Here is a 14825-nt window from a genome sequence, read left to right on the forward strand (position 1 = left end):
TAAGTGCCCGCTCGGCTCTTCCTTTGCTTGCTCTGGAGGGTGCTTCGTACCCAAGCTGCCGGGGTCGGGAGGAGGGGATGCGGACGAGCGGTGTCTCCTGGAGTTGTTTTATCGGCCAGGTCCGCCTCCGCCGAGTGGCTCTCCGCCACACCGGCCTCGAGCAAAGGCGGGGCGACGGTCCAGAGGCTTTAGCCGGGGTAGTTGACAGGTGGACATTCCGATTCCCGCCTGGGTGGGTGCGGAGTAAGTCCCCAGAAGAAGCTTCCTTCGGGCGGGAGCCCAGTTGAGGCGGCTCAGGCCCGGGGCGCCGTCACCGGCGAAGCCGTGAGAGGGGTGCGGGCCCCCAGAGCGGCGTAGGTGGAGGGTTTGCACCCGTGAATCGTCTTTCCGTCTGCCGGACCTCCCCTAGTCCTCTCGGACCAAACCACCAAGATCTACGCTCCGGAGCTGCGGCGACCCAGGGGAGAATACAAGGTGGGTGGCTTCCAGCAGCTCCGTTTCCGCACGGGGGATGGAGGCGGAGTAATCGATGGGGCTTGGGGGCGGCCGAGCCTTTGGGAGCTCCGTCGACGGGGAGAGAGACAGACAAACCACCTGACTTCCCGGGCCTCAGTCTCCTCATCGGTAAAATGGGGAATCAGGACCTGTTCTCCCTCCCACTGAGATTGTGAGTCGAGGACTGTGTCTGATGTGATTCTCTTGTATCTACCCTCACGCCTAGTACTTGACTGGGCATCTAGTAAGCCCCTGTCTGAACCTGAGTGGGTTTAGTTTGGGGCCGACCCCACTTGGCCACACACATTCAAGCCCCACTAGCCAGGCCAAGGGCTGCAGACTGAACTGACTGGCAGCTGGTTTGCCGGGGAGGGAGGCCACCCCCCCCACGGCCCGACGGCCCACTCCTGACCTCACGGTTGTACGCATTTCAGGATTTCAGCAGCGACTGGAGCCCCAGCGACACAGTCCGGCGCTTGCAGAAGGGCAAGGTAAGAGCTGGGCCGTCGTGCTCATCTGGGAGAGAGATGATGGGATGTGAGGAAGGACTTCCTTTCCATCCCGCATCAGCTCCCCTCTACTTACTGGTCTCTCCGCTTCCCGAGTCATCGCTCCCTTTCCGGGAGCGGCTGCAGGACTGTTGTTCTCCCCGTGCTGAGTTTGGATGGAGGGGAGAAGGTGGATTTTAGCGACGTCGTGAAGGTTGAAACGACAGGATTTAGTGATCGATTGAACAGTATGGCTTGAATATATGAGAGAGAGGAGCCGAGGATAACACCAGTTCCCCAAGCTGGGGCCTGCTGTCCGGAGAACAGTGTCCTTGGCTCTCTGCCTGACCCTCCCGTCTCCCCCACAGGTCTGCTCGCTGGAGAGGTTCCGCTCCCTGCAGGACAAACTGCATCTCCTGGATGAAGCAGTGGCCATCCACGACGGGAACGTCATAACCGCCGTGAGCTCCCGGGCCCCGGGGGTTGGGAGCAGATGGCCAGTCGGTACAGTCCCCTGGGCCTTCTCAGAGCGCTCACTCTGGCTCAACGCCTTGAGCAAGGAGTCTGGCAGGGGCTCTTGGCTGCACACCTCACGCCCCCGCTTCGGGGTCTTCGAGGGGAATGGGCAGATAGCTTCTCTGAGGCCCTTGCCGCCCTGGAAGGTGCCTCAGCCGGGGGGGGGCCTCTCCCGGTAGCTCCAAGCTGACCCGGAGTTCTTCGTTGGAAGGTCTGTCTCCTTGACCAAAACAGCTTCAGTGCTCCGAAGCGCTTCCTTGCCCCCTCGCCCCATCTCCTGGAACCTGGAGAGTTAAGCGGGAGGTTATTGTGGAAGGGGGTTCTAGAAGTGAGGAGTCGGTGCTCAGCTCCCGATCTCCGCCCTTGAGAGGGAGGGAGGGAAGGAGCGAAGAAAGGAGAGAGGGAATGCGAACCCGGAAGCACTGCCAGCATTAACCTGGCCGAGGGAAGAGCGCAGGCTTTGTCTGGCTCCAGCGATCAATTGTCAGTCTCCTCCCCTTGTCAGGTTCTGATCTTCCTCAAGAGGACGTTGAGCAAAGGTGAGCGTGGCCAGGGCAGATCAGTGGGGCCTCCACTTGTAAGGTGGCTTGGCACTCATCACAACCCCTCCAGAGACCGGTCTGGGGCAGAGGCTGAAGCAGGCTGAGTTGGGGCAGTTAAGGCATGCTTGGGGCTACTGGAGGCAGTTTGGGGCAGGTCCATTTGGGAGCACTGGGAGCCAACGGTCCAAAGGCAATACACTGGGCCTGTGGCTAATGGGCCACTTTTTTTAAAGCAGGCCGCAAGCGGGAGGCTGGGCTGGGGATTGGGAGGAGCAGAGTCCTCCCCCAAAGGGTTAAATTGTTGGGAGCTTGGGAAGCACTTCGTAAAGATCACCCTAGGTCACGCACAGTCGTTCATTCGGTCGTATTTAGTGAACGCTTACCGTGTGCACGCTTGGGAGAGTACAGCATAACAGACACATTCCGTGCCCACAGTGAGCTTACGGTCTAGAGGGGATGCATGTGACAGCAGCTCAGCTCGACAGGGCCTGGGTGTTTGTTCTTGGGAGCCCTGGGGTGTCGATGCCCCGGGACCAAGTGAGGGCGGAAGAGCGCTTTCACCCTAAGGGTCAAATGTGTGATGTTTCTCTACTCCCTGCCTGCCAGAGATCCTTTTCCGAGAGCTGGAGGTGCGGCAGATTGCCCTGACGCATCTCATCCACTTTCTTAACGAGATCGGAGATCAGAAACTGCTCTTGGACCTCTTCAGGTGAGAAGCCTTCCCACACCCTCCTCCCCATCACCCTCCAAAGCCCCTATCACAGCGGGCTGCACCTGGCAGTTGATTCTGTCACTTTATTCTAGCTTCAGGTCCTTTTGGCCTGTCAGATCTTCCAACTGGAGTTGCATTCTAGGGCCGTGTAGATGGGAACCCAAGGAGAGTTTAATGGAGGTGTCACTCCTGTCCACCTTGGGGGAAGATCTGAGCTGTTCCACGTACCCTCCCCTTTAGTGCTTGAGACGGGCCGCCCGGGGGTTGGATTCTGTCCCTTGCCCGCTGCCCACAAGATGAAACCGAAAGAAACTTTTTTTTTTTATAATGACATTTATTAAGCACTTACTAAGTGCAAAGTACTGTTCTAAGTGCTGGGGAGGTTACAAGGTGATCAGGTTGTCCCATGGGGGCTCACAGTCTTAATCCCCATTTTACAGATGAGGTAACTGAGGCACAGAGAAGTTAAGTGACTTGCCCGAAGTCACACAGCTGACAATTGGCAGAGCCTGGATTTGAACCCATGACCTCTGACTCCAAAGCCCGGGCTCTTTCCACTGAGCCACGCTGGTTCAACCGGGCAAAGTGTGCCCTGTAGTTTGGAAAGCGCAAGCAGCTCAGCAGGATGATTTCTCAGTCTTTGGGGAAGGAGTGAGGGTGGTTTTAACATAAGGTGGTGGGGAGGGTATATATACAGGTATATATACCTGTATATATGTATATATGTTTGTACATATTACTCTATTCATTTATTTTACTTGTACATATCTATCCTATTTATTTTATTTTGTTAGTATGTTTGGTTTTGTTCTCTGTCTCCCCCTTTTAGACTGTGAGCCCACTGTTGGGTAGGGACTGTCTCTGTATGTTGCCAATTTGTACTTCCCAAGCGCTTAGTACAGTGCTCTGCACATAGTAAGCGCTCAATAAATACGATTGATGATGATGATGAGGGGATATGCTTGTGCTTAGTCCCCATAAGGGGCATCCTGACACCCGTCACTCTTTGAGGAGGTCAAATACTCCCTCATTTCCCATCTGCAGTAAGTAAAGATGACAGTGGTGCAGTGACTAAAGCAGTTGTTAATAATAATAATAATAATAATATTAATAACGGTATTTGTTAAGCGCTTACAGGTTGCCAACTGCAGTTAATTCTCTCTTCCCCTTTGCCGTGTCCCCAGATTCCTGGGCAGAACAGAAGAGCTCGCAGTAAGTGAGACCCTCACCCGGGTTCTGGGAACACCTTCCTCCCCACTGCTTGTGAAAATCCATTCTGTCAGTCCTTTCCCATCTTCCAGTTATCCAGTTTGTGAGCAGTACAACAGTGGCCCTTGGAAAGTCCTGTCCCTCGAAGCCAAACACACAGAGAATGTGACGAAATGTAGCTTGTTTTCTCTCTTTCTTTGTGTGTGTATATGTCTGTGGGCCCTATTTCAGGTTGGAATCAGTGAAAGCAGTGTAGTTTTGCTCGGTCTGTCTAATTTTTTCAGTGACTGGATCTCAGAGGCTCTTGGTTTCGGCCCCCAGTGCCAGGAGGAGTGATTGAGCGGCTGGGTGTAGTTGGGAAGTGGAAGGTCAAGGGGCTCCACCGGCCATTTGAAGAACGTTTTTGGACTTTTTCCTGAGGGACAGTCTCTCAGCCAACTAGTCCCTGAGCAAGGAAGACCTTCCCACCAGCTGCTGCCCACTGCTCTAGTTAACGTGTCCTCGTGATGGCCAGAGTCCAGGAGCCCTGAGACCTTCCTCTTTGCCTCCTCAGTTGTCCCAGTATCGAGAGCATTTGAGCATCCAGGATGTGGACAAGAGGAAAGAATTTCTCAAGAGGTGTATTGGGTGAGTGCCTCCTAAAGGGAAACTGTGGGCTTGGGAGCCCGCAAGATTCATAAGGTAGAAAGAAGAGAGCGAAGGTGAAGGCCGAGAGGGGCCAGGAGGGAGAAGAACTCCTGAGGCCTAACTCAGGAAATAATGGTGAGCCTCTAACTGTGATTATTTGGTAGCTCCTGTGCTCCCCTTTTTTAAAATTTTTTAAAAAAGGGTATTTTTTAATTGCTTACGTTGTGCCGGGAACTGTACTAAGTCTTGGTGTAGATACAAGCTAGTCTGGTTGGACACAGTCCATGGCTCCCATTGAGCTCACAGTCCTAATCCCCGTTTTACAAATGAAGTAATTTTGGCACAGAGAAGTGAAGTGACTTGCCCAGGTTTACACAGCGGACGAGTGGCGGAGTCGGAATTAGAATTCAGGCCCTTCTGACTCCGACCCGTGCTCTATCCACCAGGCCATACCCTTCTTCCTGATCCTTTGCTACACAGAGAGGAGAGACCCTGAAAGGTTCATAGAGCCACCTGCTAATCAGTATATTTTAGGGGGAGATCTAGAATGGTAATGATAGAAGGCTGGCTTCCATTTTCTCCTCTTCCTTTTTTTTTTTTTTTTGAAATGGTATTTGTTGAGCGCCGATTATGCGTCGAGCACTGTTCTAAGCCCTGGGGGAGGTATAAGTTAATCGGGTTCATTCATACAATCATATTTATTGAGCGCTTACTGTGTGCAGAGCACTGTACTAAGCGCTTGGAAAGTACAATTGGGCAACAGAGAGAGACAATCCCTACCCAACAACGGGTTCACGGTCCAGAAGGGTTAGACACATGGGGCTTATAATCTAAGTAGGAGGGAGAACAGGTATTAAACCCCCATTCTCCGGACGAGGAGATGGAGGCGCAGAGAAATGATGTGACTTGCCGCACGGCAAGCAAATGGCAGAGACAGGATAGAACCCAGGTCCTCTGACTCCCAGCCCCGGCTCTTTCCCACTAGACCGCGCTTGCATCTCCTCCGGAGAAATCTGTTCTCCCTGTCCCCGACTCAGAAGTAGTGAAAGGGAAGCCTGGGGGATGAGCTCAGAGCAGGCGAGGCTAAGGGGACACGTTCCGGAGATTGGAGCTCTGGTCTGGGGATGGGTCTTACAGTGCTTGATGTAATAATACTAGTAATAATAATAATAATAATGGCATTTGTTAAGCGCTTACTGTGTGCAAAGCACTGTTCTAAGCGCTGGGGAGGTTACAAGGTGATCAGGTTGTCCCACGGGGGGCTCACAGTCTTAATCCCCATTTTTCAGATGAGGTAACTGAGGCCCAGAGAAGTGAGGTGACTTGCCCAAAGGCACCCAGCTGACAGTCGGCGGAGCCGGGATTTGAACCCATGAATTCTGACTCCAAATCCCGTGCTCTTTCCGTTATGCCACCCCACCCTCAGGCCCACAGCACTTACCTACGTGTCTGAAGTTTATATGAACCTCTATCTTCCCTTCTAGTTTGTAAGCTCTCTGTGGGCAGGGAACGTGTCTGCCAACTCTGTTGCATTATGCCCTTTCAAGCGCTGCAACAAACTGTAAGCGCTCAATAAATACCATTGATTGGTCAATTTTTGTCTTTTCTCCCAATCCTGCTACTGAGTGGTTGGCTTTCAGTCATTCATTCAGTCTTATTTATTGAGCACCTACTGTGTGCAGGGCACTGTACTAAGCGCTTGAAGTATTGAGTGCTTTGACTAGCACTTTCCCGCTCTGTGCCCCTCATTTGGTGAAACTCGAATAGCACGCGCCGTCCCCTCTCCCCCCTCCACCTGGAATGGGATGACGAGTGACAACCTGTGTTATGTCCTTTGAGCTCCTCCGGTTGAGGTGCTGCGTCCCCGGTGATGGCGCCTACGGTGCGGGGAGGTGCTCACCTCTAACTTCTTGTCAGTTTGCCATTTTCAGCAGAAGACGCTGCCCACATCCAAGACCATTACACCCTCCTGGAGCGACAGATCATCATAGAGGTTAGGAACCACCCGACTCTTCTGCCTTCTCCCACCCTACAAACCACCCCCCGCCTCTCTTCTCAAATACGCAGAGGGTTTTAGGCCCAGCGTCGTCAGCACCGAAGAAAACTAACACACCCCTGATTCATTAGGTCCCAATCAATCAATCGTATTTATTGAGCGCTTACTGTGTGCAGAGCACTGTACTAAGCACTTGGGAAGTACAAGTTGGCAACATATAGAGACAGTCCCTACCCAACAGTGGGCTCACAGTCTAAAAGGGGGAGACAGAGAACAAAACCAAACATACTAACAAAATAAAATAAATAGAATAGATATGTACAGGTAAAATAAATAAATAAATAAGTAAGTACAAACATATATACATATATATACTTCATATATATACATATATATATATACACTATATATACTATACTATATAGTATATATATATATATACTATATAGTATATACTATATATACTGTATACTATATATATATCCATCCATCCATCCATTCCTCAAGGGTCAGTTCTTGCTCCCCTTCTGTTCTCTATCTACACTCACTCCCTTGGTGACCTCATTCGCTCCCACGGCTTCAACTATCATCTCTACGCTGATGACACCCAGATCTACATCTCTGCCCCTGCTCTCTCCCCCTCCCTCCAGGCTCGCATCTCCTCCTGCCTTCAGGACATCTCCATCTGGATGTCCGCCCGCCACCTAAAGCTCAACATGTCGAAGACTGAGCTCCTTGTCTTCCCTCCCAAACCTTGTCCTCTCCCTGACTTTCCCATCTCTGTTGACGGCACTACCATCCTTCCCGTCTCACAAGCCCGCAACCTTGGTGTCATCCTCGACTCCGCTCTCTCATTCACCCCTCACATCCAAGCCGTCACCAAAACCTGCCGGTCTCAGCTCCGCAACATTGCCAAGATCCGCCCTTTCCTCTCCATCCAAACCGCTACCCTGCTAATTCAAGCTCTCATCCTATCCCGTCTGGACTACTGCACTAGCCTTCTCTCTGATCTCCCATCCTCATGACTCCCTCCACTTCAATCCATACTTCATGCTGCTGCCCGGATTATCTTTGTCCAGAAACACTCTGGACATATTACTCCCCTCCTCAAAAACCTCCAATGGCTACCGATCAATCTGCGCATCAGGCAGAAACTCCTCACCCTGGGCTTCAAGGCTGTCCATCACCTCGCCCCCTCCTACCTCACCTCCCTTCTCTCCTTCTACTGCCCAGCCCGCACCCTCCGCTCCTCCACCACTAATCTCCTCACTGTACCTCGCTCTCGCCTGTCCCGCCATCGACCCCCGGCCCACGTCATCCCCCGGGCCTGGAATGCCCTCCCTCTGCCCATCCGCCAAGCTAGCTCTCTTTCTCCCTTCAAGGCCCTGCTGAGAGCTCACCTCCTCCAGGAGGCCTTCCCAGACTGAGCCCCTTCTTTCCTCTCCCCCTCGTCCCCCTCTCCATCCCCCCGTCTTACCTCCTTCCCTTCCCCACAGCACCTGTATATATGTATATGTGGTTGTACATATTTATTACTCTATTTACTCATTTATTTATTTATTTATTTTGCTTGTACATTTCTATCCTACTTATTTTATTTTGTTGGTATGTTTGGTTCTGTTCTCTGTCTCCCCCTTTTAGACTGTGAGCCCACTGTTGGGTAGGGACTGTCTCTATGTGATGCCAATTTGTACTTCCCAAGCGCTTAGTACAGTGCTCTGCACATAGTAAGCGCTCAATAAATACGATTGATTGATTGATTGATTGATATATCCAGGTGCGATCCCAAGCGATCAACCTGTCCACATCATCATCCCTTTTCTTCAGGAGTAGCTTCTTTCTCCAGATGCTGATTATTATTATTGTCACCAAGTGCTTACTATGTGTCAAATGCTCTTCCGAGTCCTTGGGTAGATGGAAGTTAATCAGGTTGGACAGAGTCCGTGTCCCACGTGGGGCTCACGGTCTAAGGAAGAGGGGGAATTGACATTGAATCCCCATTTGACAGTTGAGGAAACTGAGGCACAGAGCAGTTAAGCGACTCGCGCTAGGTCACACAGTTGGTAGAGCCCAGGCCTGGCCTCTTTCCACTAGGCCCCCGATTATCCTGTTGCTCCCTCCATCTGGTTTCAGTCTGGGGACCCGGCCTGCATCTTCCAACTGGGATTGTCCTTTTTGGCCTCTGCCTCACAAGTGCCGTTGCACCTCCTCTTCCGAGTCCTGAAAGGCCTCTGTGCACGCCCCTATGGATCTCCTCACCGTCTCTTTTCCCTCCCACCGTCCCAGGCCAACGACCGGCACCTGGAATCTCTGGGGCAGACCGAAATCTTCCGCAAGCACCCACGAAAGGCTTCTATCCTCAACATGCCGCTGGTCACCACCCTCTTCTATTCCTGCTTCTACCACTACACAGAGGCTGAGGTGCGGGCACCCCCGGGGGCAGGATGGCGGGTGAGGTGTGGGACAGGCGGTTTCAGCCTGAGATTTCCCCCTCGCGTGAGTAATGACGGGGAATTTGGGAGGCAGCGTGGCCAAGTGGAAAGACCGCGGGCCTGGGTTCTAGTCCCAGCTCCGTCGCTTGTCTGCTCTGGTGACCTTGGACGAGTCACTTGGCTTCTCTGTGCCTCAGCCACCTCATCTGTAAAATGAGGATGAAGATCGTGAGCCCCACGTGGGAGAGAGACTGTCCCCAATCTAGTATGAACCCCAGCACTTAGGACAGTGCCTGGCACGTAGTAAGTGCTTAACAAATACCACTGAAAATAAAAGTGGGGCTTGGGGATCATCCACGTCTCACAGCCTACTGGGATCCAGAAGTGGCCTTTCAAGAGGTTGAGTAGGAACTTGGGGGCTGTGCCTTGTGAATCGGGCATGCCAGCCCTGCACCCACACGGGTGCTCTGCAGTCTTCATTCCAAGAGAAGAATTCTCAGACAGGCTAGGAGGGGACAAAGAGGTTGAAGGATAAGTTGGAAGGGGGCAGATGAGTGGGGTTTTTTGACCCCGGGGAGAGGTTTCGATGTGGAGTTTCGGCTTCACCGATGCCTGGGCAGATCAGAGCCAAATTTGGCCCAAAATGACTCTCCCAGCCACTCTGGGCTACCTCTCAGTCAGTCCAGCGCATTTATTGAGCCCTTAATGTGTGCAGAACACTGTACTAAGCACTTGGGAGAGTACAGTATTAACAATAAACAGACACATTCCCCGCCCACAGTGAGCTTACAGTCTAGGGCGGACCCAGCAGGGCTCACGATCTCTCCTGCTCCGATTCCTGGAAGCAGCGGTCCGGGTCACAAGATTTCCGCACGAGATGCAGGCTATCGAGGCAATCCCGATGGGTGGAGAAGGGGAGTCAGGCTTCTGGGTGTGTACTGAAGATTTGAACCTGGGCAAACCGGGAGTTAACCCTCCCCTCCATCCCCACTGATCCTGTCATCCCAACTCTCTCTCCAGGGGACATTAAGCAGTCCTACCAACCTGAAGAAAACCTTTAAGGTAGGAAATGCAAGCCAGACGGTGATTTGATAGCAGCAGCCCCCCACCCCGGGGAAAATGTGGGAGAGGGGAGGTTGGGAAAGAATGGGGCAGGATGGGATCACTGGCTCTGTGACTCCGTTCTTGAAGCTGAGCAAGGGCTCTCAAGTTGGACAGTCCCTTTGCTACTTCCCAAGGGAAAGGGGAGCAGCAGCCGGAGAATTTGTAGAAGGAGGGGTGGGTGGGGCCGATATTTCACCTCCAAAGGTGGCATCTAGCTCCCGTAATCCATCTCGCTGTCTGGGCCATTGCATTCTGGATGAGCACTGGCCCCGGATTTCCAAAGAAGCTCCTCATCTGTGGAGAGTATTCAGGGCCTTGCCTAGTAACGTCAGCTTTTCAGACCTGTCATGCCCAGATCCTGCAGGTTTTCCCGGACAGGTCCGCCCAAATCCTTCAGCTTTGAAGCTTAGAGAACGGAGAGAGCGTTCTCCTCCGGGCCAACTCAGCCACTCGCCGACAGCGAGGTGGAGCGGCTGGCTAATGCTTCGGGGGAAACGGTTGCCACCCGAGGGACTCTCGACCCCAGCTCCGTTTCCCCACTCGGCCGTCTCTGCCTTCCAGATCCCAGACAAGCAGTTCGTGCTCACGGCGCTGGCTGCCCGCGCTAAGCTCCGAGCCTGGCATGATGTGGACACCCTCTTCACCACCAAGGTGGGGGCCTGCCTCCCAGCCTTTCCTCCCGCCCTCTCTCGCTCCTAGAAGAGACCTTGTCAAATCACCGCATCTTCTCCCCGGATCGGGTGTGGGCAGTCGGGTTCTCGGGGTGATGGCCCGGCTCTGCTCTGCCCTGCCCCGGGCCCGATCTTATCCTTTCCTGCTGGCCCCTTCCTGCGCTAGTTTCTCACTTGTGATGGTGAAATATCTTCCTCGTAACTTTTACCCTTTTTCACCACTTCCCCCTTCCACTTCTTTGCAGATCTCTGCCTTTTGCTTCCTTCCCTCCCATTTTTCCCCTGGTTCTTCATTCCCCTTGGGGTTGTCTGATTCTGTCAGGGTGGGGGTGAGTTGAGCCGGCGTAATGCGCCTTGGCTAATACTGCTTCTTTGCCGCTTGTTTCAGAACTGGTTGGGCTACACCAAGAAGAGAGCGCCCATCGGCTTCCACCGAGTGGTGGAAATCCTGCACAAGAACAACGCCCCAGTTCAGGTGACGGTGGCAGCAGCCAAGCCTTCGTGGAATATCCCACGGGGCCATTGCAGCTGACCGCTGGCCTCTTACTGTGGTCAAAATTAGCCGTTCCTAGAAAGGGCCCCCTTCCATAAGGCACTAGGGAAGCAACATGGCCCAGCGGATAGAGCACAGCCTAGGAGTCAGAAAGACCTGGGTTCTAAATACCAGCTCTGCCATCTGTCTGCTGTGTGACCTTGGGCAAGTCCTTTTGCTTCTCTGTGCCTCAGTTACCTCATCTGTAAGATGGGGAGTAAGACTTTGAGCTTCATGTGGGACGTGGACCGTGTCCAACCTGACTATCTTGTATCTCCACCAGCACTTAGTAGAGTTCCCGGCACATAGGAAGCACTACGCAAATACCATAAAAAAATGGAGAGACTTGTTTGTTCATAAACTGTTGTACCTGTAGGTTCATAAACTGATGTGGGGGGAACCCAGTCTCCCCATCTCCAATTTGCTCCCAGGCTGACTTGCTATCTCTCTGGCCCTGGCTCACAACCATGCTACATCCTTTTAAACTTTGAACATGTGGCGTGGTATGCTCAGAGTCTGTGAACACTTCTTCGCAGACCCGCAATCCTAGTACACTGCTCTTGTCCATCTTAGTCGTTTGTGGGCATCACCTTCCCACCTCATTTCGGGTGCCGGGGGAGGCCTTATTTGAGAATCTGCTCCCCCTCGGTTTTGGCTCTCTAAAAACACCGGGCAAGGTGGGTTTGGGAAGGAAGAGTTTGCCTGGTGCAGTCTTCCCTAAAAGAAGTTGGTGCCCCTGTCCGGAAAGATCCCACACGGGAGAGGATGGTGGTGATGGTGTTTATTGTGTGCTTGCTTTGCGCAGAGTATTGTAGGGAAAAATTATCTGGGAGAAAACTCACCACGGTCCCTGGCCCTCACAGGGCTCCCAATCTTGGAAGGGAAGCTCAGTAGGGGACCCCACGGAGTGGAAAATTCTGGCTCGCGCCTCAGAAGGCTGAGGGATAAAGTACTCTATTAACGGAGTTGGAGGGCACTTAGACAAATGAGAGCAGACCCCTAGACCAAGGAAGAAAGGGGTGGGGGTCAAAGTAGGTCTAGTCTCTGAGACTACCATCATGGAGGAATATTACTACCTATACTCCTCATTCATTCATTCAATCGTATTGAGCGCTTACTGTGTGCAGAGCACTGTACTAAACGCTTGGGAAGTACAAGTTGGCAACATATAGAGACGGTCCCTACCCCACAACGGGCTCACAGTCTAGAAAGGGGAGACAGAGAACAAAACAAAACATGTTAACAAAATAAAATGGAATATGTACAAGTAAAATAGAGTAATAAATACATAAAAACATATATACAGGTACTGTGGGGAAGGGAAGGAGGTAAGGTGGGGGGGATGGAGATGGGGAGGAGGGGGAGAGGAAGGAGGGGGCTCAGTCTGGGAAGGCCTCCTGGAGGAGGTGAGCTCTCAGTAGGGCCTACTGAGGGGCCTACTAATCATTATTATTATGTAGGTTAAGTGCTTAACCAGTACCATCACTACCATTATTATTATTATGATGTAGGTTAAGCGCTTAACAAGTACCATCACTATCATTATTATTATGATGATGATGTAGGTTAAGCGCTTAACAAATACCATCACTATCATTATTATTATTATTATTATTATTGTTGTTGTTATGTAGGTTAAGTGCTTAACAAGTACCATCACTATCATTATTATTATTATGTAGGTTAAGCGCTTAACATGTACCATCACTATCATTATTATTATTATTATGTAGGTTGTGCTTAACTAGTACCATCACTATCATTACTATTATTATTATTATTATGCAGGTTAAGTGCTTAACAAGTACCATCACTATCATTATTATTATTATTATTACGTAGGTTAAGCGCTTAACAAGTACCATCACTATCATTATTATTATTATTGTTATTACGTAGGTTAAGCACTTAACAAGTACCATCACTATCATTATTATTATTATCACACTCAGACTTGTACCCAGGAGAAGACAGCATAGGACTGTTGTTTTTTTTTTTCATTTTGAAGAAAACAGCTCTAAGAAAAACAAAAAGCAGAGCAGACCTTGGTCAAAAGCTGAACTTCTGGATATATATTGTAAGGTGGATTTACAGCCCCAGCCCTTCCCCATCTGTAAATGGGATTAGATTCCTGCTCTCCCCTCAGACTGTGAGCCCTGGGTGGACCAGGGACTGTATCTGATATGATTGCACTGTATCTACCCCAGGGCTTGGTGCAGAGTAAGCACTTAGCAGAGGCAACTCTTCTTCCCTGGGGATCGGGCAGTGCATATTTTCTTCCTCCCAAAAGTCCCGGACGGGTAGTGGGTGGTGGAGATTTGGAAGGGGAAAAACGAGCCTAAATAGTTGGTGCGTTCGTTTCTTCCTCTCCTCCCCTCCCCGCCCTGAGTGCTTGACTTGTTTAGCCGCTCATCATCTTGCGAGGTCAGGCTTTGCTCACGCCCCTGCCTCTCTTCCCAGATATTACAGGAATATGTCCGTTTGGTGGAAGACGTGGACACCAAACTGAACCTTGCCACCAAGTTCAAGTGCCATGATGTCGTCATTGATGTGAGCCTTCCTGTCCCCAACTAAAGGGGCCCACCACATTGATCAGTTCTCAGGGTTTGGGAACGGGATGGTGATTCTGTTACTTTCACTCGGCCGAGCCTCTTGCTCGCCTCCACCTCTCTTTTGATTACTCAGTGGCCTCAAGGCACTGGGTTGGTAGTCGGCCCCCCAGGGTTTACCCCTGCCATCTTTGCGAACCGGCTTTGCGGCCTGGAGCCGGTCAGGTCGCTCGGTGGTGGGAGGGGAGGTCCTGGGTTATTTCCAGCCAACTGGGCGTCGTACTTCTCTCCATCCAGTTTTACTGCTGGGTCTCCCCGTCCCCTCTCATCCCGACCCCACCGTTTTGCTCCGGGGACACGCGCGGGGTAACCTGAGGTGTGCGGACTATTAAAGAGTGGGAGTCGTCGCGCCCCTCTGCCTGAAAAGGAATTCATTTCAGCACGACTGGTTTTCTTGCCTTGCAGACGTACCGGGATCTGAAGGACCGGCAAGAATTAGTGTCCTACAGGGATAAAGTGGACAGGGGGTCTGCGGAAGAGGAGAAGATCGATGCTGTTCTCAGCAACGCGGTTAGTTGCTCTCATCCCTACCCCCGACACACTCGCACACACCCCGCCCTATCCCAGCCAAGGCAACCCTGTGTCAGACCGCTCTTCAGGCCCTGCCGTGTTTTAAAAGCAAGTGGTTGGCTGTTCCTCTTGGTCCTGCCTGGAACGCCCACCCGAGCTCCAGTGTGTTTGGCAGGCAGCAGCCTAGTGCTGACCCTCTGGCATCAGATGAAATGCTTCTCTTGTCCCCTTCTTCACCTTGAGCCCCTGGAAATCTTATCTTTTGTGTCATTTCCCTCGTATCCTCGTTTAGCCCGTCACTGGGCCTGGTGTTGTCCCGGCAGTCTGTCCCAAGGGATTTAGCCGGGATTACAGCAGGAGGGGACCCCGGGCCGACACCGAT

The 14825-nt window shown here is 51.9% G+C and overlaps 1 protein-coding gene across 6 annotated transcripts in view; it reads left to right on the forward strand.

The window, feature by feature from the left end:
* The window catches only part of VIPAS39 (VPS33B interacting protein, apical-basolateral polarity regulator, spe-39 homolog), a 32367-nt gene that overhangs the window by 16630 nt on the left and 912 nt on the right, over positions 1 to 14825 (forward strand). For all 6 annotated transcript variants that reach the window (XR_005456463.1, XM_038767983.1, XM_038768317.1 and 3 more), the window contains exons 6-19: positions 410 to 474; positions 930 to 986; positions 1352 to 1444; positions 2005 to 2038; positions 2648 to 2750; positions 3938 to 3965; positions 4516 to 4589; positions 6507 to 6582; positions 8872 to 9006; positions 10038 to 10079; positions 10683 to 10772; positions 11181 to 11267; positions 13785 to 13874; positions 14339 to 14443. Coding sequence is in view for 5 of the 6 variants with exons in the window: in XM_038767983.1 (XP_038623911.1) it covers positions 410 to 474; positions 930 to 986; positions 1352 to 1444; positions 2005 to 2038; positions 2648 to 2750; positions 3938 to 3965; positions 4516 to 4589; positions 6507 to 6582; positions 8872 to 9006; positions 10038 to 10079; positions 10683 to 10772; positions 11181 to 11267; positions 13785 to 13874; positions 14339 to 14443 (1079 nt within the window). In the remaining variant the exon portion in view is untranslated. The remainder of the gene's footprint in view (positions 1 to 409; positions 475 to 929; positions 987 to 1351; positions 1445 to 2004; positions 2039 to 2647; positions 2751 to 3937; positions 3966 to 4515; positions 4590 to 6506; positions 6583 to 8871; positions 9007 to 10037; positions 10080 to 10682; positions 10773 to 11180; positions 11268 to 13784; positions 13875 to 14338; positions 14444 to 14825) is intronic.

The sequence above is a fragment of the Tachyglossus aculeatus genome, chromosome 1, assembly GCF_015852505.1.
Source record: "Tachyglossus aculeatus isolate mTacAcu1 chromosome 1, mTacAcu1.pri, whole genome shotgun sequence".
NCBI classification, from domain to species: domain Eukaryota; kingdom Metazoa; phylum Chordata; class Mammalia; order Monotremata; family Tachyglossidae; genus Tachyglossus; species Tachyglossus aculeatus.